We start from the raw sequence: 25351 nt of genomic DNA on the forward strand, positions 1-25351 counted from the left end.
GGATGTTTGCAGTGATTTGTCACTCTTTGCTCAGCTGGAGGCTTCACCCACAGCTGTGTCACAAACCCTGCGTCTAACCCAAACCCATACATACATACATACATACAAATACTCTGCCCAGCAATCAGACACATTGGAAAGAGTAAAGCAGGCTTTTCAGGAAATATTGTGCTGTTCAACTGATAGGTTCTTGTTGCCATAGCAAAAATCATTTATTTATTTGCTAGGATTTGAACAGTAATGAGTAATAGAATATCCAGGAAAGAGAAGCCAGGGCAAACATTGCCCAACAAAGCATAAATCTGAGCAGTCATGCAGAGCTCACTTAGAAAAGGGAAGTCAACTTTGTTTCAGGCTGTCAGGACTCAGGCTGCATCCAGACCAGCCACCAAAGAGCCCCCACATAAAGAGATTTATTAAAAACAAAAAGAACCAATTTATAGAACCCAACTTACAACATAAGCAGTGACAGTCAGCAGCCACCTCACCTCCAAAAAGGAGGTGGGGAAGTCTGCAAGGCAGTTCTAATGAGAAAGCAAGACCCGATGGCTTCTCACACACGAGGGACCCTCTCTGGAAGTCTCCGGGGGTTAATCTGCATCCTCAGCTTTAGAAGCAATCTCCTTACTTTGGCTTTTCTCCACCCATTATCACATTTGCTGCTCGGCTGATGAGCCAGAGCCAAAGTAAGGTGTTTACACCTTTTAAACTGAAACCTCTTTGGCAATCCAAATCCTCACCTTGTAACAGTCAGGAAAAAAATAATTGTTCTAGGCATTAAAGGAATAAAATCATCCTGTAACTATATTCGAGCAAGGAGAGTCTGAGTCAGCATTTGATCCCCATCACAGCAGCCCAGAACAGGGGGGGCTGAGAAGGACTGAGCCCATCTCCCTTCCCTATGAGTGGTTCCCATCTCCCAAACCTGGGACTCCTGCAGGAGTTGCCATCCCTGCTCTGTCCTTGGAGGAGCAGGATGGGATGGCAAGTGGTGAAGCACAAGCTGGGCTCCATCCCTGCCCTGCTGCCATCCCACAGCACCTCCAGCACGTCCCAACCCACCAAGTGCCTCACCAGATCCAAACAACTGAGCAGCACCAGGGATCAAGACCTGTTCTCTTCAGGTACTAATTTTCCTCTAATCATCCTCTGTCCTCAATAATTCCCAAAAAACAGGGACTGCACTGACTCCCCAGGACATGCTGGGGCTGCCAGGTGCTGCTGGGTGTGATGTAAAGCAGCTTTTCACACCTGGTCCATCACAGGATCACAGAATAAGCTGAGCTGGAAGGGACCCACAAGGATCACCAGTCCCTGACCCTGCACAGACCCCCCAACAGCCCCACCCTGGGCATCCCTGGCAGCGCTGTCCAAACGCTCCTGGAGCTCTGGCAGCCTCGGGGCCGTGCCCATTCCCTGGGGAGCCTGGGCAGTGCCCAGCACCCTCTGGGGTAGAACCTTTCCTTGATCTCAGCCTAAGCCTGCCCTGGCCCAGCTCCAGCTGTTCCCTGGGTGCTGTCCCTGGTCACCACAGACAAGAGATCAGGTCTGCCCCTCTTCTTCCCCTCACAAGGAAGTTGCCTCCTCTCTCAGCAGCACAGAAGGGTTTGGCTGGTATCTGCAGGAAGGGTGGACAATCCAGCATGAACACAAAGCAAGGGTCAACATCTCTGAGAGATCAAGCACACACAAAACGAGTGTTCTGAAGAACCTTGTGCTCCTGTGCCACCTCACACTGAGGCACATTTGCTGCTGCACTGGTTGTCTAAAGATTGGGTCAAGAAGATGAAAGCACAAGACATCACACCTGATAGCTGAAACTACAGCGAGTTGGGAGTATCAGCCAGCCTGTGCACACCGAGCATCCCAGGAGGGCTGCAAGCAGCCCCCAAGCTGGGCAGAAAAAAAGCTGCTCCAGCTCCAAACCCATGGGGTTGGTGGATGGAGGCTCAGACCTGTATAAAGAGGAGGGTCTAACACAGAACAACCTCCCAGCTGCCATGGAGTGAGAGGGAAGCTCTCTGCACGGAAATAACTGTGACTGGAAACAGGGTAGAAGCAGAAATGTTATGGTGCACGAAGACCCCCAAAGATTTACCCTACTCTTCCCATCTGACCAGTCCCACAGAGCAGCACATTTAGTAAAAGGAAAAGCAGTTCATAAACTCCAAACCTCTGCAGGGACCTTCAGTTTTCCCACAGCAGCCTGCAGCCAATGATCTAGACAGTTCCCATGAAAAGAAACTTTTAGATAAAGGATTTTTGGGAAAATGAGCCATTTTCTTGGAGTTAGCAATGAGCTTGACTATGTGTCTATGCTTGTCCTGAAAACATGGTCATGTGTCAGCCCAAATTGTTGAATAACAGACAAAAACTATGTGGGCAGCCGGGAATAGTACCCTGGGGACTGCAGCAGCACCAGCACATCACCAAGGCATTTGCTATCATTGAGAAGATAAGGAGCTTTTGTGCCTCCAAAGCCTTTCCTTGACACAGAAAGAAAGGGTTTTTCCCTGACAAGTATTCCTAGGAACAGAGGGGACTTGAGGCTTGGTTCCTATATGGGATTAACCCTGTACTGCTATGGCTGATGCATTCTCAGTATGCCCAGAAAACTGCAGATGGCACTTCTGAAATGTACTTTTCTGTCATTCTGTACAAAAAGACGAGTTTTGGGGAACTGGAATTGGCTGTGACACCACAGAATCACTTGGTCATGCTTTTCCAAAAATGTTTCCTGAGCGTGACACTGACTTTTGCTCAACCATTAACTGCACCTCAGTGAGTTACTGAGTAGAGCTAAGAGCACTAAAGATTTACAGACGGAGCACATCAGGGAAGCCCTGTGTGGCTGGCAAAGGAGACGTTTCCTCCAGGATCACATCCCAGCTCCCAAGCCACAAGGCAAAACAAGAAAGTCTCCATTTACAAGGCAACCCACAAAGCCAGCTCTGTGTAATCAATATGCTGAAGCACATGGCAGACAGGAGCAATGCATGGAGATTCGAAATATTAAATTCCTTGTGCAAGACACGGGGAAGGTTCAAATTCCTGATGAGAGGTGACAGGGTAGGGACAGCCCCGAGAGTGTGTGGGGCAAGTGGCTTGGTTAACTCTTCCCTTCACTGTGCTGGACAAGGGGAGATTCCAGTGTCCACACAAGCACAGCTGGAGCCCCAGTGTGCCAGGGCACAGAGCAGCCATTCACTCTGGAAGCCCTTTATTCCTCCTCACATCTGCAGGCAGAGGGGCCAGAGCCTTCCACAGTTTAACAAGCAATTCAAAAATTACTTACTCGGCCCCTAAGAACTGGACAAATCTCCCTACTTGTACAAAACAAACCTCATCTGAATACACAAAGGGAGCAGGATAAATAAGGTACAATTAGTGTCAAGACTTGGTGTCCTCATAAAAACCACACAGAGCTCCCCAAGAGCAGAGGATTTCACAGGCAGCTCCAAGCAGCCCATTTGTAGCTACAAGGTACAGCGCTGGGAGCTGCCACCTACAAACATTTCTGTGCAACCCAGACTGCCCAGAGCAGCTCAAACAAATACCTGGGTTTGGTGCTGGAATGGGACCCATGGAGCATCATTCCATGGGAAATAGAGAGAGGCTGGGAACAGAATTACTTCCCACCCTGTCGAGGAGCTCATTCCAGACTTCAGGATGAAAAGGCTCCCATGATGTGAGCAGTATCACCCACATGACTGAGTTCATGTCTTTCTTGCCCTTTTTCTCTCTTTTAACATGCAAAAGGAACTTCCTTGATGAGAAGCAAGCGCAGCAGGTTCACCAGGAGCCTCAGGGATGTGCCCTCGGAGCTGCATTTTCACCAGCTGCAAGCAACACAACTTCCCTATGCACACAAGTGTTTTGTCTGAGATATTTCCTACATTCCTTGCCATACCCACAAAGCAGCAGCTCCATCCTGCCAAGTTCCCAAGATCATCCAAAGGGCACTTCTCGGAAAACATCAGCACCAAGTTCCTCCAGCCCAGATTTTCCCAGGATGTTTGTGAAGTCGCTCTGTGTGATACTTCATGTGACTCTTCCTACACAGACTGGCAAACAGGGACATCCTCCCAGCCCCACAGACCACTGCAGTCACTGGTTGTAAACAGGCTTTACATTCACGTTTCATTTGGGAGGGGGGTGAGCACAACCCCTGAGGTGAAGGAGATGCTGCTGCAGCAGCTCTTACCCAGATTTCCTTTACTGCCACTCCACCCAAAACCTAAGTACTTTCATTTTCCCTACTGTTCCCCACACACAACACAGACCAGCAGGGCTCCTCCTGCCCCAGCAACCCCAGTGTCCTTCCTCTGCTCTTCTCAGAACACCATGACCACCTACTGGAAAAACCAGAGTGGGAAGGAAAACCCAAACCCAAGACAAACTGAATCCCTGAGATGGAGGGAAATGATAAACCATCTCCAATCTGGTCCACAGATTAAGGAAACTGATTAAGAAAACGTTAACTGTAATCCTCGTGATTAGAGTTCAGAGCACAAAGTACCTCAAATCTCCTCACAAGCTCTGGGGCAGGCTGAGCCCTGGGCATGTCCTAACCAGCTTCAAAGCCAGGCTCAGCTCTTATTTGCGTAAGAGTTTCTATTTTAGCCCTTCTGTCCCATTCCCTGCAGTGCTGACAGCAGCAGGCAGGACATGGGGGGAAGAGAACCAGAGGATTTTGGGACCAGCTCAGACTGTCACTGCAGCACAAGAAGAAGCATGGGAGCAGTGAGGCCATGGAGAGCCTCAGTCACAGAAAGTTTCCCACTACAGAGATGAGATAAATCTGACTCCTCTGCTCTGCCAGGGTTTCATACAACCAAGTCCCAGCACTTCAAGGTGCTGGCAGGCAGTGGGGAAACAAAAAACCAGCCACTGCCCCACAGACAGCCTCAGGGGCAGCTTGTGAAGTGGTTTAAAAGCTGTAACTGCAGCAAATTCTGATTTCTAGTTTTCAGCCATCAGCATCACAGAAAAGAAATCAGTGGAACTAGCAAAAGGCAGGGAAATGGCCCTGTCTGGGTGAAAGAGCCTGCTGCCATCTGACAGCTAATGGAGATCATCTCCGCAGGGCAGGCACGCAATTCATCATCCAAGACACTTATTTCCTGAATATGACTTATCACTGCTGACCTCATCTCCAAAAAATGCAATACATCCATGTCAGATACTGCCACGGCCCCTCCTTAAAGGTGGCAGATGAATCTGCCCCAGCAGAGCACAGCCAGAGACAGAAAACAGAACAGGAACACACAGTTCTCCAAGAGCTAAAGAACACAAATCTCTGCCCTGACCCCTCCAAAACACAGAGATGACATCATCAAAGGAATTTTTGCTGAGATTTTTTCTTCTACCACCAGATTAATTTACTTGTGTTATGGTTAATTTACTTGTGTTATACATTGCAAAAGAAATACTTCAGGCAGCCACCAGTATTTAGACTCCACACTGTGCAGACTTGCTCCAAACAGGTCTGGGCAACAGCTGGAAATGTTGATCCCTGCCAACATCCCAAACCTACACCCGGTTCTCACAGGAGACCATCTCCAGCAGAACTGAACAGATGGAAAACTACAGAGCAAGAAGTTCAGCAGGTTAGACCAACAAAGCTGCTGCCCATGATGAAAACTGAGGGGTATTTAGAATAATTTTTTAAAAAGACTTTTAAGTGGGGATTTGGAAGCCACATTCAGGCATTGCACAGCTCAAAAGATTAGGACACAGGCCGTGGTAAAGTCCGTGGAAGCTGGAACTTTTGGAAGTTCAGCTGAACATCTCTGAAGACAATTTAGCTTTAGACTCCAACTGTTTGGATCCCACCAGCCTTGTTCCTGTAATCCCTGCTCACACTGGGCTGTGACTTGCCTGCCAGCACACGGCAAACTGCCAGCTGTGACAAGCACAAAACATTAAACCCATCAACAACCTGATGTCTGTTGGCTCTCAGGTCCTGTTATTCACAGGGCTTTGGGTGGCCTGGCCAGACTTCACCTTCCCTGCAGGATCCCCAGGAGGTACTGGACCCTGGAGAGGACGACCACGCCGTGACTTGGGACGCACTGCAGGAGTGACACACTGAAGGAGCACGGTCAGGGCACGTTCTGCACACACAGGCAGAGTCCAGCCTCCAACAACAGGAGAGCCTGAAGCCTAAAGCCAGCTCATGGGGAGCCTGGCTGGCTCTGCAGTGCTCTGTCCTTCCCTAGCTCTCGCTCCAACACGCCAACCACATGTTCTGCAGAAACCCAGATTTCTATCTCGCCGACAACTTTATTGTACGTTATTCTGGCAGGTAACCAAACCACCACTGACTCTTCTCAGCTCAGCCGAGCGAGATTTTATCCTCTGAGATCCTAAAGATCCACATCCTGCAGCAAAGCCTTCCCTTCCTCCTGGCACTGCTATAGGGCTGAAATGCCTTTACTTCTCTGCAAAAACAGAGTACAAAGAGGAGGCTGGAGCAGAGGTCACCAACAGTGTGCTGCATCCTCTGCCTCACTCCCAGTTTAGAATAAAGGTCAGTAGGTCTCCTTCCACCCCTGCAAACGTATCCTGTCCTCTCTGAGAGCTCAGCCAGCTCCTCCAGCAGCTGCCCAGCAGCTCCTGGCACATCCCTTCAGAGCTGCAAAACCATTTCTCAAACTGAGTCCAGACATGGGGAGGGAAAAGGGAGGCTGAACTTCTGCATTTGAAGAAAAACACCATTTTCATCTCAGAGAACAGGGGGTCCAACTGCCAGGGCTGACACCCTCCTTTCTAATATATTCTTAGCCCTGACTGCACAGACACCCATTGATCCACAGCATGTGCTGACCTGCTGTTTATCTCTCCCAGATTCCTGCTGGGCATCACACTTTTCCAAGTCCTTGAAGTTTACTAAACACTACTTTCTTGAGTATGGAGCATAATTAAAGACCTTTTAAAAGCAAGGTTTGGAAAGGAAGATGTATAGCACAATAAGGGCTTGTTCACTCCAAAAGACACAGGCAGCTGCTCACTAAAACCAGCATCAGGTTTTCACACCCCAAAAGAGAAAGGGGATTGGTTTTAACAAACTACTGCAGATCCCAGCTCACAGGAACAGTCTTGTTTCTGCCCAATTCAGGCCAAAATCAAGTTTCTGAAAACCCTGACACAGCTACAAAACAGAACTCTTGTTTTTGGCTGGTTGCCTTGGAGACACAGAGTGATCTCTTGGGAAGGAACCAAGGAATGCTCCTAATACGAGCTACTTCCTTTTCAGGCATCAACACTCAGCCTTATTACCCAGAGTAAAAGCCACAAACATCCTCTAGGTCAAGAGTAAACAGAAATCTTTCCATTTGTCCACCATCAGCATCTTCTAGACCCTGGCTACAAAGTCAGACTCTGTGCTTGACTGAGCAGGAAGGGAACTGAAAGAAAAATGGGTGTTTCTCCCACACCACATTTAATTACACCCAGAAACTTGTGTCTTTCCTTCAGCTGGATCTTATTTTCCAAAGGGTCCCTATCTGTTTCAGCTTCCTGAGTTCTGCAAATGTAACAGGCAGTTTCTCCTTTGCCTTTTAATATCTCTCCTCTCAGAAACCAAATGTTTACACAAGTTCTCATGTAGGACGACCCCATAGAGTTCTCAGGAACAGCTGTGTGTGCACCTTGCAGTATTTAGCACCTCCTGTGCACAGCAGGGCAGTTAATGCTGTTAAGCTGATAAGAACAGGAGCAGAGAAGCTCCATGACCTGCCCAATGTCACACAGATCCACCACTACCAGACAAAACAGTAGTTAACCAATATCGTAAGATATTTTAGGCTGGGAAAGGTCCTTTGGAGGTCTCCAGCCCAAACTCCTGCCTTAAACAGGACTGACCTGTCAGTTATGCAAAGCTTTCCACAGGCAAGTTTCAGACAGCTCCAAGGCTGGACACACCACAACTTCTCTGGGTTTGACAAACCAAAAAACAACTGAGTCACTGCATTGGACTTGCGCTCATCTCCCTCCCTCCTTTTTGTACTGTTAAGGACACTTTTCACTGTGCCCCATTTAATTGGTTTTACCTGGGGCTTTGTTCTTTGTGCCCCAACAGCATCCCTTGCTCAGAAAAATCAGCTCAGCTCCATCAGGAGCAGGGCTTACCCAAGTGTGGCCATCCCACAAGATTCCCTCCCCATCCTCTGCTCCATCCTAAGAGCACCCACACCTGTAACACACTGTATTAATACTTTCACCATTCATACCACACACCTGATTTGGTGTAAATCCAATTAACACCCCAAACTGAACCTGAACAGAGTGAAAACAGCTGCATTGAGTGCAAGCCAGCAGGTGTTTAAGCAGCAGAACAGTCTGACCAAGCATTTCCCTGTAGGGGAACAAAGAAAAACTTCAGGAGCACTGAGCAAGAATCAACACTCCTGCTCATTTGCTTGTTCTGGACCTCAAGGTGCTCGTGCTCCAGACCTGCTCCCGTGCTCCAGACCTGCTCCCTGCATTAGTCACCATCAAATTACCACAGGCTGCGTGTGCTTAGGGAGGAATTTGACAGTTAAGCCAGGGAAGCAGCACTCCCCGACTCCCTTCAAATGAGATGCACCCTGCTCAAAGGATTTCCTCAAATTGTAATGCTCAGCGCCTCAGGCACCCGTGTGCATTCAGTCCCTCAGTTATCTACTTGGATTTGAGTAACGGAAATGTCCAACAACAACTCCCACCATGGAAAAACGTGTCACATCACAGCCCTAAAAGTCGGGATCTGCCACCTCAGCATGCTGCTTTCAGAGCCCAACAACTCACGCCCACTCCCCTTATCGCGTCCAGATACATTTCACCAAGCCCTACAAAGATTAATTCTCAATTTAGGGCTCACAGGATCTAGGCTACTCCCCAAGCAGTGAGAAAATCTGGCATTCGCTCACTCCAAAGGCATTTGGAGCAATCAGCATCTCTTGGATCTTCAGAGCTGTAGCTGCACATCCAGAATGGGCAGGTGGTATAATCCTATCAAGGAGAGTTAAGTTCTTGCTGATCTCTTTCTGCCTAATCAAGACCTAATTCTTGAGCCTCTATCAATAGATCACTAATGCGGGGAAGATGCCAATGCCATGCTGCCCAAGTGAGCACGGGCAGCTCGACATGTCCAAGCCCTCAGACACAGCGAGCAGAGCGGGAGGGCAAGCCCACAGCTGTTCAAACCACACAGCTCCCCCTCATTTCCTAAATTCCTGAAATACTTTACTTTCCATTATCATATCTCCAAGAGGGTATGGGGTGGGAGAGGCCCTGCAGTTATCACAGGGCATATCCCACCCTCAGCTGCTTTGTAGGACAGCACCCAGTGCCCCCTCCCCGAGGGTAAATTCCGTTTAATATGCCAAGTCCCATCTCCCAGCTGTGGTCCTCAGGTTCCTTTTTAAGTTCCAGGAGACAGTAAAAGCAAACAAGACACTGGGCTTGCAGAGTGTTGCAAACTCTCTTAATACTGGATACCATGAGAAACACTAATCCCTGCCTCCTTCCTCACCATTCTGAAATGTCCTTTGGATCAGTGTGGTGGAGTTCCACCTTCCCTCTCCCGTTTTCCACCAGCCCCAAGGCTTCACTTCTCAGTCCCTTTTACCCCCTGCTTCAGCCAGCTCTGAGGGCAGACTGGCTCCCACAAAGACCAAACACACTGCCCATATTCCCACCAGTGCCTCATGGAAAGCCAAACCCAAAGCAGCACCGGGCCTGGCTGCTGAGCACAGAGGTGCCCGGTTACCTTCTTGCGGCGCGAGCCCGTCTTGCTCATGCAGGACCTCTCCAGGGACAGGTACCCCCCGATCACTTCGATCTCGTTCACCGTGGGGTAGCGCTTTTTATGGGATATCCCCACTTGGGGCCCATCAGCGTTCTCCACGGCTTTGCCTCTTCCTTTGCTGTCCTCCTCCTCCTCCTCTTCCTCCCGCTGTGGCCTTCCGCTGGCATCGGCGAGAGCCTGCAGCCCTGGGGCCACGGGCTTCCTTTTGGGCACAACAGTGAAGGTGCTGCCTCCCCTCTGCTGGGGGGCGGAGTGTGGTCTGTAGAGGAGCACAGAGGAAAACTCCATCTCCAAGTCAGGGCCAGCTCCTCCAGGCTGATCCGCCAAGCTCCCCGTCCTCGCAGCCGGGCCAGCCCTGGGAGAAATCTCCCCGCTGTCCGGCTCCACAATATCATCGATGTAAGTCACAGGTACCAATGGATCCAGAGGCGCCGGTGGGGAAGTGATGGGCTCTTCCTGCTCCGGGGCGGAAGCCCTCGGGGGCTCCTTGGGTGCCTTCTCCTCCAAGGGCGGTGGCGGTGGCCCTGGCCTCGCATTCTGGGCTGGAGGCTGAGCTGGGCTGCCCTCCCGGCGGGGCACGAAGACGAAGGAATTGCGCGAATTCAGGCGCAGCTTGGCCAGAGCCTGTGCCTGCAGGTCGTGGGCTGGGATGGCAGCCAAGTCAGGCTTGGGGGCCGGGTGGATTTCAAAGGAGCCCCCAGCCCGGGGGGCTGAGGCGGAAAGCGGACGAGTGGCGCCGGTGGCACTGGGGGCCGGACTGGCACTGGGCAGGGGCGACACGGCCACTTCGGCCTCCTCCGGCTTTGGCCTCCTGGCGTTGGCTCTGGCATGGGAAGGGCTGGTGGATGGCACTGGTGGCCCCTTGGGCGTTGCGGGGCGGCCGGCAGGGACAGCACCGGGCTCGGAGACTCGGATGCTGGGGATCTGACCCCGGGGGGTGACCGTGAAGGAGTTGGAGCTGATCTTGTGGACAAAGCAGTTGGCCTGAGGGGCCGCAGCCTTGGGGGCAGCTGGGACCGCCTGGGGGGCTGCAGCCCGGGGGGAAGCCGGGGTGGGGTGGGGGGCCAGGGGCTGTGGGGTGCCAACCCGCGGAGCTGGTGCGGGCTGGGGGGCGACAGCCCGGGGAGGTGCTGTGGGCTGGGGGGTGACAGCCCGGGGGGAAACTGCGGGCGGGGGAGTGACAACCCGTGGGGGGGCCGTGGTCGGAGGGGTGACAGCCCGCGGGGAAGCCGGCTGCAGGACTGTGGGTTGGGGGGCCACCGGCACCGCTGGGGGGGTGGCAGCCCGGGGGGGAGCCGGGAGCGGCGGAGGGGTGGCCGGGACCGCCGGCGGAGATGCCGGTCCCGCCTTTGGCGCCGGGGCCCGGGGGAAGCCGGGTCCCTTCTGGAGGGGCGCGGGGGCGCGGGGGGAGCCGGGCGCCGCGGGCGGAGCGGGCGGCGCGGCCCGGGCAGCGCCCGGTCCCACCTGCGGCGGAGCCGCGGCCCCGCCGGTCCCGGTCAGCGCGTCCCCAACGCGGCGACGGCGGCCCCGCGGCCGCTGCCCGAACTTCTCCAGGAGGCGGCTGACGGTGCCCGGCTCGGCCGCCTCGGGCGGCTCCGGCGGCTCGGCCGTCTCGTAGATGACGACCTGGTCGGCGCGGATCTCGGCGAGCGCGGCGCCGCGCCGGGCCAGCAGCTCCCGCAGCGGGTCGGGGCCGGCCGGGTCCCGGCGGCGGGCGGGCGGCGCGTCCCCCGCGGCGAAGCAGGCGGCGGGGTCGGCGCGGGACTCGATGATGAGGATGTTGTCGGCGCGGATGGTGCGGATGCCGGGCACGGCGCTGTACAGCTCCAGCAGCTGCTGCAGCGGCCGCGGCGCGCCGCCGGGCCCGGGCCGCCCCTGCCGCAGCCGGCGCCGCTCGCTCTCCAGCCGCATGAAGGGGTTCTCGCGGAGCGGGCCCAGGCTCTCCGCCACCACCAGCCGCTCCCCGGCCGGGGGCTCGGGCTCGCCGCCCGCCCCGGCCAGCTTGGCCCGCTTGCGCTCCAGGATCTCCCGCTGCCAGGCGGGCGCTGCCCGCGGCCCGGCGCCGAGCGGCGGCTCCGCGCTGCTCATGGCGGCGGCGCTGGGGCTCTGCGGGCCGGGCCCCGCCGCACCGGGGCGGCCCCGAGGCACCGCCCACGGGCCGGGCAGGGCCGCCCCCGCGGGGCCGGGGCGGGGCCGGGGCTGCGCCGGGGTCGCTCCGCTGCCGGCCGGCTCCGGGCCAGGGTCAGCGCTCCGCCCCCGCGGCCCGGGGGAAGGGCTCCGGGGCCGCTGGGCAGCGGCAGGTCTCGGGCACCGTGATGTGAGCTGAGGTGGTGCCGCATCCCCGGGTCGGGGACCGGCCGGGCCCCGCCGCCCGCACGGCCTTCCCCTCACACACAGGAGACCTCCGGCCCGGGACACGAGCCATGGTGACAGACCCAGAATCTCAGAACACACAAAACACCCATATTTGCCCATTCCCCCATCCCGGACTGGTGTGCGTGGTGCCAGTCGAGGGCAAAAAACGCCTTTCGGGGTCACCCGTGGGATCCTGGCCACAGTCGCAGGCGGAGCAGGTGCCTGGGCAGGAGCAGCCCTGGCGGGCAGGGAACCAGCCCTGGGCTCTGGAGCAGTGTCTGTGCTACCCAGGCCGGCAGAGGAGTGCTTTAGGGAGAGCTCTGATGGACACGAGTGGAGCTTTCCATGGCACATTGCAGCAGAGCGGGAAAATATTTTCCCCACTTTGCTCTTTGCTGCCCAGAGAGGTCGTGGAATCTCCCTCTCTGGACACATCCCAAGCCCACCTGGATGCGTTCCTGTGTCACCTGCTCCGGGTGACCCTGTCTTGGCAGGGGGCTGCGCTGGATGATCTCCAGGGGTTCCTTCCAACCCCAGCTATTCTGTGATTCAGTGATTCATTGACAGCCACTTGTTGGACACAAAAGTGCCGCCGCGGCGTTATTTCCAGTCAGCGCCTGTTATCAGCCGCCCGCAGGTGCCTTTGGGAAGTGTGTGCAATCAGGAAACCATCGCTCGGCAGCGCAGCGCTTCCCACACCTCCCAAATCCTCGCCTGGGAGAGGCGGGGGACCCGGCACGCCGTGATATAAAATAACCTTTGGGCAGGACTCGGAGCGGTGCCGGTGCCGCACCCGGCACGGGCGGCTGCCCCCGCTGCCGAAAGCACAGGTGCGTTTACGGGAGCTGCTCCGTGCCCTGCTGATAAGGCTCCTACCTTTGCACTCCCGAGCCACAATAGAGCAGTTGCACCCTCTTTAAACGAGACCTGGAAATTATACCACTGAAACAGCTTTTATTGCCGAAGCTGCCCGTGCCCAGCTGCGCTGTGTGCCCCGCGGAGCTGCGCTGCTGCGAACCGGCGCTCTGGGGAGGAGGTAGCGCCTTGCCTTTCACCTTAAGTAACTCCGGGGTGATGTGAGGTTCACACATGACCTGCCGTACTGCCTCAAGAACAGGTCCATCACGCACCATCCCCCTCCAGCCCTCGCCGGGCCACAGCGGATGCCCGGGGTTGAGGATAAAGAGCAGGGCAAGCGGGCAGAGACATTTCCCCGCCTCTGGTGACTCATGGCTCAGGCACGTCCAGAACCAACAATGTGCCTTTGTACTCCGAGATCTCAATGGATTTCTCTTTCGCGGTCTTGTCTGGTTGGCTTTTGAGCCTGTGTAAAGCCCGTAAATCCTGAAATAATGAATCCCACACAGTTTTGCTGCACCTGGCGCAAAGAAAACGCCTCCCTTTGTGGGCATTGAACCTGACATCTGCTAGTTTCACTGCATGCCCGCCCGCCTTTAGAACAAAACAATAAATCCAGCCATTATTCATCCCCTCCCCTGCCAGTCAGGATTTGAGAGCCTTCTATCATTTCTGTCAACTGCTCCAGTCCTCGGCTGAGTCAGTGAAACAGTGTCAAGAGCTGGGCATGAGACTTGGCCGGCAAGCAGTGCTCTGGAGCTAATCCCCTGCTCCGCTGTGTTTACACCGGTGGGGAACCCCGGCGGAGTGCCCGGCTGCTGGTGCTAAGAGGCTCCCGGGAATCCCGCTCGGATTTTGGCACAAGAAGGAAAGGAACGCTCGCTTACAAAACCCAGGTGTGATGATGACTGGGGAGGCTGTGATGGCAGAGTGCCACCGCAGAACACAGACAGAGCCAGGGCACGGCTGATGTGGCTGCAAAGCTTCAAGGGGATGTGGCACTGGGGGCTGGATCTGCTGGGACAGCCCCAAGTACAGCCAGGGGACAGGGGACAGGGAGAGGGCAGGGCCCAGCAGGACTCTGTATGATTTCCTTCAACTCAGGTCGCCTGCACAGCTCCCACTCTGGTTTGTGTCCATCACCCACTGTGTGTAACAGAGCACAAAGGGAGAGGGAAGAAGCAATAGGGAAAATAATCCCCTGTAACTGGGCTTCTCCAGCAAATTTGACTTTGTACCCCATGATGCTGATTTCAAACCAGGACACATGGAATGGTTTCAGGATAAAGGATAAAGAATATCAAGACCATCTTTCTGACCACCAGGCCCTCCAGGCACCAGTGGGTGGTAAGGGATTAAAAGTGATTTCTGTCATCTGTCACACAGCTGAGGTGGATATGGCATGTCCCACCTCACTGTGGTGGTGGCACAGGGAGAATGTCCCCTAATGGGGACGATGGAGAAATGGAGGCTGAGAGATCCCGGGGCTGAAGAAAAATGGCTCAAATGACAGAGCTGTCCAGCCTGTTTCTCTTTGTGCTGGGGGGCTGCAGTTACCACATTTATCAGGAGATGAACAAGCAGGTGACTGTCAGCATTGGCGATAAGGGGAAAATTGCAGCTGGGAGTTCAAGCCAGGGCTGCTCCCTTTGGCAATTCAGTCGAACAGGCCCGTGGGATAGAAAGTGGTTTATCAGAATCCATTCATTGTCTTCTGCCCTCCTGGGGCTGTGCTGTGTTTTGGAGCCGGTCTGTTTTCCCCAGGGGGCTTACCAGGCCTTTAACCTCCCTTGGATTCCTGCAGGGCTCTGTTTCTGTGTCGAGGAGGAGGCTCAGGGATTAGCCTTCTTCCCAGGAAGAGGCACAATCCCTAAAGCACTGTAAAATCCCTTAGCACCCCATGCTCACTAAGCCACAGATGCTGCTGGAACCTGAATCCCTCTGTGCTATCCCTGTCCTATCCCCATGACTGGATTTGTGGCTCTCAGATTGTCCCTTGTTTAAATTATCAGGATTTTTTGCTTTCCTCCCCTTTTAGCTGCACCCGGGCCTCTTGGCCCTCTGGAGCTCTGCTCCTGTGTGTTCAGCTGCTGCCATTCACAGGTGCCCGGTGCCCATAGGTCCCTCACCTGCACCACAGGTTCATCACACATCATTTCCCTCACACAGCATCTGCCAAGTGCCATTTCCTGGGTTTATAAATTCAGCCAGAGAACAACAACAACAAAAAAACCACACAAGAAAAAACCTGCTTTCCCAGAAACGTCTCTTTTTATTAAATCATGTCTTTAGCCCTAGAAACAGTCGTGTACTCGAGGCCTGATTATCCCACACAAAGCAGCAGAGCCCCAGAGAAACCCGAGGCAGCAGAGATGGCAGAGGGCTCCTGAGCCAGGCAGGGTTGGCCCCATGCCTGGACAGCAGCAGCAGCAGCCAGAAACCACAGCGAGAGTGCTGGGGTCACTGTAACCTCCTCCTCCTCGCTTTTCCAAGGAGCCAACCTGCTGCTCCAGGGCCCACCGAGAGCTCGGAGATCACAGTCTTTGTTTTCAAAGCTCTCCATTAACCTCAAGACCAATTTGGCCCCAAACCAGCATGTCCCAGGTTGGGCTCTCTAACCCCAGGACTCTCTTGGGCCCAGCATTTCCAGCTCCTTCTGCCCCTGCTGTGCCTTCAGCTTCCTGCTGAGAAGGGAGAGCAAGGAGGGCTCTGAGTGCTCGGTCTGTGTGCCCCCAATACAGATGGCTGCAGCCACGCTGCCCTGCACTCGAGCTGGGTTTGGGAAAGGAGCAGGACACTGTCAGCTCCCTCTGAGCTCCACAGAGAGCAGAGGCAGGATCAGCAGAGTGGTTTATCTTCACAAGGTTTGTCAATTCCTTGATCTGATCAATTCCACTTCAGTGGTCTGGGGCTCCCCCCATTATTTTGATAACGTTGCTTTTTTTTCTCATTCAGCTGAAAGAAACTTGCTCGGTCATCTCAGAGTTTAGGGGCATTACTGGACATAACCTCTGCCTCTCCACATTTACCAGACACGTTTTCACTGTTTCCTTTTCTGTTTGCTACTCAGGCACTGAGTTTTCTTTTCAGAGAGCTGCTGATGTCCCTTCACCCTGCAGAAGCAAAGGGAGCTGGAAATGAAAACTGGTGCCTGAACTCCAAGGGGAAAAAATCCCAGAAGGGCGCTGGCTCCAAGCCCTTGAGAGCTCAGGTTGTGTTGTTGCTTTGTATCACAACTGAAGTCACCCCAGTTCCAGGAATAGTGTTATTAAAAAACAACAGGAAACACACAGCAGAAAAGCTACAGCCCATTCAGCACGTTTGGGGACAACTCCAGCCTGGTTCCCTGGGATGGGGAACACCAAACCCGCTCGGTTCCTTCAGCCACCCCCACCTGAACCCCAGCAAAGCCAGGTCTGAGCACAGGGGCACAGCAGGGAGTAGGATTCCTGCTCAGGGGCCTTGCTTGGCTGTGTTTATCTGTGAGGCTTTTAGGGCATTTCAAAGGTAAGGGCAAAGATCCCTGTCCTTGAATTCCCGGCTCTGGACCAGATCCACCTTTACAGCACCTTGTAGGTGGGTCTGTACTACTACAATGGAGAATTAGCACTAAAAATACAAATGAAAAACCAATTCTCTCATAACCTCCCCCACTTTTCACTGAAGCTTTCTGAACCCCCTGGATGTGCATCTGAGCTGGTTCTGAGCCAGAGACCAGAGGACGGTGGCAGTGACCAGTCCCTGGTCCAGTGGCCAGTCCACAGCCTCAGCAGTGGCTGCAGCTCCGTTACCCAGGTGAGAAACATTGCCCAGGTACAACCCAACACATCCCTGCACCACCCTGGGAGGAGAGTGGGCAGCAGGGCAGGGGCTGTGCCCGAGGAGGGGCCACCCTGGGACATGGGACCAGCACCTGGGGACATGGGACCAACGCGTGGCTCCATCGGGTGCTTGGGGGTCTCTCTCTCAGCTCAGCAGTGCAGAGAGGCTCCTCCTGCTAAAGGTTTATGGGCCACTCCTGCTGTTGACTATCACCAGGCCACTGGGATGCTGAGATAAGGAGGGGAGATTGGAATGCCCAATGAACTGAGTAATGGTCCCCGTTCTTGGAATATGGGGCAAGAACCTGTGATGGGTCTTATCTGTCCTTATCTCTGTCACTTTTATGGATACTCTAAAAGCAATACAATACTGGGAAAAACTATTAGGTTGCATTAGTTCTTTAATATTTACTAAACATTTATGGAAAGAAGCAATGTAGTTTCTCTTCAGACAGATTCTTTACATTTAATGTCCACAATGTTTATTCCTTTCAGTCTTTACATTTCTCACACCGACTGGCAGTAAATTGGGCTGAAGTTATTTCTGAACCAAAGCTGCTGCTGGCTCCTGGTGCTCCCTGATAGCTCAGGCACTGCCCAGCAAGAGGTTATCTTACTATGAACTGTGCCGGTGACACAGCAGGAGCACCTGGGAATAACAATGATCCCAATCAGGGTCACAGCCATCAAACCACCCATTTACTCCCCCAGCTCCCAGAGAGGAGATCATTAACAGGCTGACTCAGCCAGTAACAGTTTCCAGTTGACTTTGGCTTGTATTTCCAGAATGAGAATTAAAAAACACTTCCATGGAAGATGCAGAAAGCCAGGGATACGCTGTGGTCAGTGGGACAAAATACAGGATCACAAACAAGTCTTTACAGATGACGTGGAAAATGACATCACCACTCAGTATCCCTTGGGAGGACACTGGGATCCTCGGGAAGGGCTGTCCCCAGCTCCAGAGACTGGCACAGCAAAACCCAGAGCACAGAGCAACTCAGCTTGACCTGAGCTGAGCTTTACCTGAGCCCACCTGGCAGTGGGGCCCGGTCCCCCAAGAAGGAGGACACGGCCCAGCACATCCCCAGTGGAGGGTTCTGAGAGCAGGTGCCAACTGGAAGGGCCCTGGAAGCATTTTCTCACTCATACAGTAATTAACGTATCTTATCCTGGACTGACACATTTATAATATCCAAGTGTGACTCCAACTGGCTTGTGAGGGGCTGAATGTTTACACTCAGACCAAGAGAGCAGAGTGAGCCTGTCATTCCACCTCCAGTGGGATTAAGGATGGGATCAGGATTAAGGACCACACTCCCATTCCCAGGGAGGGAAAACAGCCAGGCTGGCTGTTTAAAACCAGCATTTTCCATTCTTTCAGCCAACCCCACTTGTGCTGCTGAGGGTGCCGAGCAGCCCTGCCAGCAGAGCCTGGGAACAGGAACTCCCAGGCACAGGTCAGCAAGGCAGGAGCAGCAGGAGCTATTTGTGGGGTAGATCTGTGCCAGGATCCGGAGCGCTGCTCACGCAGCCGGACACATCCCTGCCTCACACTGCCCTGCACACAGAGCATCCCACCAGCTCGGGACAGAGCACATGGACACACCACTAGAAACAGGAACCCTGTGCTGAGCTCCAGGCAGCAAATCCAGGCTGAGGAATGAAGAAGAAATTCCTTCCCAGTTTCCTGCACAGAGGCCAAGCCCCTCCACAGGCTCAGGTGGGATCCTACAGCAGAGTCCTCACACCAGCTGGGTGCCTTTTGCAGTCAGAGGTTTTGCTGGAGCTACAAGGATTTTTCTGCTTTTGTTTTTTCAACAGGAAGGGATTATCTGGGAATTCGTGTTTCCCACCCCAGGCCTGGAGGTCAGCTGCAAGGGGAAGCTGGTGGCTGCAGCATGAGCAGAGGTGCAAAAAGCTTTATGTGTTTCTACCTGTTTCTACATCCCACGGGTAACTTGAATTTTCTTCTTCTTTCCTTCCCAGCCAAACAAGAGGAAAAGAGAAAAGCCTCTCTGAAAGCCCCTGTGTAGGAAGAGTGGCACATCCACAGAGCCAATGAACCCCCTGGGCCTCTCCAGCCGAGTGAACATTCCCTGCAGGCACCAGAGAACATCCTCAGGGCCACTCCCAGCATGTGAGCCAGGCTGAGGAGCAGGGCTGGGACAGCTGAGGCCCTTTCCTGCCACCCTCCTCTCCCAAAGGTGACACTGCCAGCCCAGGCCATAAGACATTTATCACATTTAACAGGTGTGATAACACATTTACCCAGGCAAGGCCTGGAGGTCACTTCCAACACCGCCTCCAGCAAGGGCAGCACAAACCCCCCACCCGTGGCTGGTGAACAGCCAGGGCTGGCACACGATTCAGCCATCTGGGTTTGAGCTGCTTCTCTTAAGTGAACCAGGCAGCCCCAGTCTCCTGCCCCTGCTAAAGGCAATTCAGAGCACACAAGAGCAGCAGCAGCTCCCTGGTGGGACAGGGCAGTGGGGATGGAGCTGCTGCTGCTCAGCCCTCACCCAGCCCAGTCACACGGAACTGCCGGCGGCACAGGAGAGAGCTGGTGTCAGACACGCCCCGAGAGCAGGGTGGTGAGGGCTGAAGGAGCAGGCAGGAGCGGAAGGACAGATTGTCCTTTGTGCCCTGCAGCCACAGCTGCCCCGGGCAGGGCACTGCAGGGAGCCCCAGAACCGCTGGGGGGACGCTGCAGGGGCCCAGGGAACTGAGCCCATGGATGCTGCCCTGGCATTCCCAGGAGATGCTGCAGGGGCCCAGGGAACTGAGCCCATGGATGCTGCCCTGGCATTCCCAGGAGATGCTGCAGGGGCCCAGGGAACTGAGCCCATGGATGCTGCCCTGGCATTCCCAGGAGATGCTGCAGGGGCACAGGGAACTGAGCCCATGGATGCTGCCCTGGCATTCCCAGGAGATGCTGCAGGGGCACAGGGGGTGAGGAACACACTGGGCCTCGGAGCTGTCCTGGCTGGGACCATGCTGGGCTCATCCTTGACAGGTTGGTCTGACTGAGGAAGTTCCAGTTTCTATTTTTACCTCTAAAGTTTAAACAATTACAGTTTTTATTTTCCTCTGCTGACCCCTTCCTTTCCCAGCAGCCACCTGAAAAACTCCACCAGTGAAAAAGGGGAATAAAAGTGTTTTCCTCTGTCCCCAGTGGTTAATGCCAAGAATGCTGCCACACACAGGACATCAAAGATCACAACTCTATTCCAATCCCAGCTCTGAGAGAATTTCATCTCTTTAGGCAAAGGAATGCTACAAAGGAAAAAATATGTTCATGTCATAAACATCACAAGCTATGAGGAATATAGATCTTTGGAGGGAAATGCCTTCATCAGTTGTCATTATCCCATAAACTGCACCAGGAAAACAGTCCATAGTGTCCATTCCAACACACACCTTCCCACAGGAATTACTGTACAATCTACCTTCTACTTTGCACCCCAAGTACTACAAGCGGTCAGTGAGGATATACAATAGTTCTACAGAGAAATCACTCAAGTGGATACATAAATGGGCCCTTTGGGGGTTAAATAAGATTTTCAATAATTCCACAATGCTACATTCATGCTACCAAGTTCACTGAATTGGGATTTGAGAAAGAGGAAGGAAGAACAGTTTGCCTGTCTCCAGTTAGGAGGTGAAAGGGTCAGAAAGGGAGAGAGTTTTGTGTCAGCATTTTAATTCTCCCACCACTTCCTTCTCCAGATAACGTGACTCTGTGCTTCCATTGCACCTCTGGCTCCCACCTCTCACCACAGAGCTGGTGGAAGCTCCCATGTTAAATAGTAATTGGCATAAATTTCGGGTTCTTTTTTTTTTCCATCTGGCTTTTTCTTCCAAAAGCTACAGACTGGTACCTGTTCTCCCCTTCACTGTAAGTCTGGCAAACCTGACTGAGTCCAGGGATGAGATGTGGCTACCAAAGCTCCCAACCAGGGGGAGGCAACAGCCCACACCTGTCTGTGTGGCTTTCAGTGACTTTAAACCATCTCTCTCCACCTATTCCTCTCCTTACTGTATGTACATTATTTCTTCAAAAGTTTTGCTATAAAACTGCTCTAAATGTAAAGGGTTCAGCAGTTCTAGCCAGGGGCCTGCTCCCCAAAATTACAACCACAGGTATGGCACAGGGGAAGGAGGACTCCACAGATCAGAACACCTAGTTCTCTTTGTAAGTAGTTAAAAGAAGATTTGTACATATATTTTCCTTCACAATCAACAAATTTTAGATACCAGGAAACCAGGAAAATAAGGTAATCCTTCCCTGCTACTTCCTTTGCTTGTGAAGAAATAACTTGTGTCACCTCCCAGAATTGCCAGTGACCTACACAGACTCTAAGTACTATTTGTCCTCTGAAAGGACAGCAGAATGTGAAAAAAGCCCCATTCCCAAAACCAAAACAGCACCCCTTACCTAACCAAACAAAAAATGAATAGATTCCAAAAGGTACCATCAAATACCAAGTACAGACCTGGGCCCTCAGGCTGCTCTGACAGAGCTCGGGGTTTTCTCTGTCCTACACAGGAAGGGGCTGAGCAGCTCAGACCAAGAAGCAGGTCCTGTAGCAGGGGACAGGGGCGGGTTCTGCACAAACAACTGGCAATCAAGTGAACAAAGGGAAGAGGCAAACTCATGCTCCAAGGCCGTGCTGTGTCCCTCCAGAAGCATTTCTGCCAATGCCTCAGTGCTCCCCACACGGGAAGAGAGCTCCTCTGCCAACACACAGCAAAACACTGGCATGAACAATTAATTACCATGGCTGTTAATTTCTAATTCATTTTTATACCAAAGCGAGCCTGACCGAGGCTTCCCAGCCAGCTCCCGTGTTTCTAACCTAAAGTATTTCAGCAAAACTAAAGTCCCATAGTTTTGCAAGCAGCAAAATAGAAAGTAATGAAGTTGTGGCTAACTGGAGGAGAACTATACATTCGTGAGAGCAGGTACAGGTAGTGCAGCACAGCTACTCTGAAAGGAACGAACCAAACCAATGCAGCAGACATGCAGGGTCTGCTAACTTACGTTAAAACCATGTTTGCTGGTGATTAAATATGTCTACAGAAGATATATTACCATTCTGAATATATTTTCAAGCAGACTGAAAATACCTCATCTATTGGTTATGGTCTGTTAGTTTTAACTAGTTAAATATCAGGAGGGATTTTACCCCCTCCCTCGCTATAAAAATTGCACTTATTTTCTATTAAACAAAACAAACAAACAAAAAAAGAAGATTTCAATTCTATATCCCAGTATATATTCACATGGAAACGGGATCATCTTGCTCTAAGCTTGCAGGAGTAGGTGTAGCAGTCCTTGCTCTCCAGAACTCCCAGCACAGAAGGTCCCACCAGGACAACCCCCTGCTCCCTCTGTGCTCTGGTGACTTCTTCACTGTAGTGCACGGGTTAACTGGGTTTGTGGGTTTTTTATAAGAAAACCTGAGCTTCAAAAGTCTTTAAAAGGACCTGGAATCAAATCTGGCCCATTCTGACCCAAAACAGCTCAGTTCTGCCAGGAACTCCATCCTGTCCTCGTTTCACACAGCTCCTCCTGAGGCCCCACGGCTCGGACTGAGGCCAGCGAGGTGTCACTGGCACCCCCTTCCCTCCAGTCTCTCTTGGCCCAGGAGACTTTTCCTCCCGACACTTCTGAGGGCTCCTCCTTCCCTCCCTTTAGCGCTGCTGCCTCCCGTAGGGCTGTGAAGGGCTCCCTGTGCCAATAAAAAAGTCTCTCTGCAATAAAGCATGACTTCTTGGACACTGGTGATGAGCTTCCTCTCGCAAAGTCTTCTCCAGCTCATAAAATGTCATCGTAATCCAATAGCTTGGAGTGCTGGCGGGTCTTCCAGAGGCGGTAAAGGCGGAAGTCAAAGTAAGTCTCAATCATTTGCTTACCTAGAAGTGAAACGAGGCAGAGGGGTCACACCCTGGAGCATGAGGGAGAGGTGACAGAACACAGCAGCACAAACGCCCAGCCCAGCTGTGGGCAGGGCACAGGGACCCAGCCACGGCACAAGGCTGACACTGGGCACGCAGAGGGGCCCGTGAGAACCAAACATCTTTTTAGATCTCCTCAACCATGAACAGTTGCCTGTAATCCCTTGGCAGGGCTTGTTCCCGGGGGCAGGAACTGAGCACAAAGTCTGTCTCCAGACTTTGACCTCTCTGAGTGCTGAGGGGGGCTGGAGAGGATCAGCCACAGCCTGCATGAGGCACAGGGACTTCAGAGGCTACAAACCAAGAGTTAACTCCTTGTAAAGAAACACTAAAAATAATTAACATTGAAAATCCAAATTAAAAAATACGTATTTTTTTAAAGGACCAGGTCATCTCTGTCCTGCTCCTGTCTGTGCCCCCAGCAATGAGCTCACAGGACACACCAGTGCCAGCTGTGCCCCCCAGCCCCTCTGACTGAAGAGGGTCTCACAGGCAGCCACAGAGTGAAGGCCGTGCTCAGGAACTGCATTTGAAAACACAAGGGCAAACAACCCTGCACTCAGACAGGGCTCAAGGAGGGGATTTTCACTTGTGAGGCCTGATTAAGATTAGTTTTAGATGACTTTGCAAAGGATTACTCTTAGTGCATGCCAGACTGATCAAGGGGAAAAATTCAGACGTGTTCTTCAGCCCAGCCTCCTGGAAGCTCAACTGCTTAATGCCTGCACACAGAACCCACTGCCTGGCCTGCTGAGCTGCCCACAAACCCGGAATTTCCCTGCAAGCTGCTCCTGGACACATCCGAGCATGTTTGCTGTGGGATCTGTGTGCAGGCACCGTGTGCAGCCAAACTGATCGTGCACAGAGAACTGAACAGCCTGGGCTAGAGGGAGGTGTCCCTGCCCGCGGAGAGGTTGGAACTGGGGGATCCTTAAGGTCCTTTCCAGCCCAAAGCAGTCTGTGACTCTGTGATTCTGTGAACTCTGCGATTCTGTGAACTCTGCACAGCACCAATGTGCTCAACTCCTGCACATTCCTGAGGGTGAAGGGAGGTAAGAAAAACCAGCAGTGCTGGAGCCAGTGCTGTGGGCAGCAGAGAAGTGCCCACAGCTGAATCCTGCGTGGTTTTACCTGCCAAGGACTCCAGCAAAGGTAAAAGAACACGGGCAAATTCAGAATCTGTCGCTTGTGAAACTGCACTGCAAATTACTGACATTGACCAGAGAACAGGAAAAATCCTGTAGCTCCTTGAAATATCTTGAGCTACAGGAAAAAAAAAAGGGAAAAGGGCCAGCAGACTGAGCTGTAGAATGGCTCTGATGGGCCATATCCCAGTTGTTTGTTGACACAATTGACTTGGAGCCAGTGGTCTGAGCTCTGGAGAAGAGACCCCAGCACAGCTGGCTACAGAAAAGGTTCTGCCCCAAGTGCATTTCCTCACAGACTCCTCATGCCCTAATAATGACGGGTTCTCCTACACTCAGCCTGGAAAGCTGTCTCCTTTGCACTGCCCGGATCCTGGGAGAGCCTTCTGCAGCCTCAGGCACAACAAGCAGGGCATTTGAAATGTGAACACGTGCAGGAACTGCAAGGGGAAAACCAGGGGCAGCAGCTGAACTACTCAAGGTGGTTACAAGAAAAACAAAGAGTCCCATGGCAGGACTTAAAAGTAGTCAAAACTGTTTTTTCAGGAAGATGCCCCCTGAAGGAGGCAGACTGGTTAGCAAGGAAATGAATTACCTTGAGCTGATAGTTCAAGTGGAGACTCAAAGGCAACCCTATAAGGATTCATTAAGTTTTTCAGATTCTGAAATAGCTGAAAGGAAAACAGACCAGAGTTAGCAGCTGAAAACAATGACGGCTCCTGAGCACCCAGAACTGCCCATCTTTGTTCAGGAAAACCTTCCACTCATGTCTCTTAGAACATCTATCTCACCAGTAAATAAATAAACCAAGTGTTTTGAAGGACTCTTTTCCCCAAAGGTTTCAGTTGTTTGTCCTGCACTCACTAATCCTTCCTCCCCTGCCTCCTGGGAAAGGCACAATCCAGAGGGTGGTTCTCCCACTCACAGCCCCCGTGGGACAGGACAGCAGCACGTTCCCACCCAGCAGAAGAGGCAGGTTTAGAGCTCCTGGTGTGACTCTGGCCTCCCTGAGCCCAGCAGACATTCCAGGGGCGACCCACAAGCTCCTACCTTCTCCCCATTGGGGTTTCCAAGAACATAGCAGCCCATGATGTGGATGATATTTGGTTCAGGATTGACTTTACTCATCAGCCGGCTCAACCTCTTCCAGAAGCTGGAAAAAACAGAATACGTAACTTGAAAAAAATCTCCCTCTCTTCATAGGCATGATTAATGCCAAGGATGTGAGCACACACCACTCAGACAGGGCCCAAGGTTTGTAGCCTGGGCAGGAAACTGCTCAGGAAGAGCCACTGGATCTCAGACAAGGAAGAACAGGGGCAGACCCAGGGCCTGAGGAGCAGCTCCAAGTCATGTGGTAGAGAAGGAGGAGCAGCCCAATGAGCCAAGGGAGCTCCAAGGTGAGGAGAAGGGAGCAA

General features: G+C 52.9%; 2 protein-coding genes across 7 annotated transcripts in view; both read right to left on the minus strand.

The window, feature by feature from the left end:
* The window catches only part of TPRN (taperin), a 17823-nt gene extending 5939 nt beyond the window's left edge, over positions 1-11884 (minus strand). The window contains exons 1-2 of the mRNA XM_048325250.1: positions 11306-11884; positions 9755-11257 (exon numbers count right to left, since the gene is read on the minus strand). Coding sequence (XP_048181207.1) covers positions 9755-11257; positions 11306-11881 — 2079 coding nt within the window. The 5' untranslated portion in view covers positions 11882-11884. The remainder of the gene's footprint in view (positions 1-9754; positions 11258-11305) is intronic.
* Positions 11885-17210: 5326 nt separating this feature from the next.
* The window catches only part of NSMF (NMDA receptor synaptonuclear signaling and neuronal migration factor), a 46665-nt gene continuing 38524 nt past the window's right edge, over positions 17211-25351 (minus strand). For all 6 annotated transcript variants that reach the window (XM_048325325.1, XM_048325322.1, XM_048325324.1 and 3 more), the window contains 3 exons: positions 24984-25086; positions 24529-24604; positions 17211-22746 (listed from right to left, as the gene is read on the minus strand). In XM_048325325.1, the coding sequence (XP_048181282.1) occupies positions 22649-22746; positions 24529-24604; positions 24984-25086 (277 nt within the window). In that variant the 3' untranslated portion in view covers positions 17211-22648. The remainder of the gene's footprint in view (positions 22747-24528; positions 24605-24983; positions 25087-25351) is intronic.

This window comes from Corvus hawaiiensis, chromosome 21 (genome assembly GCF_020740725.1).
Source record: "Corvus hawaiiensis isolate bCorHaw1 chromosome 21, bCorHaw1.pri.cur, whole genome shotgun sequence".
NCBI lineage: Eukaryota > Metazoa > Chordata > Aves > Passeriformes > Corvidae > Corvus > Corvus hawaiiensis.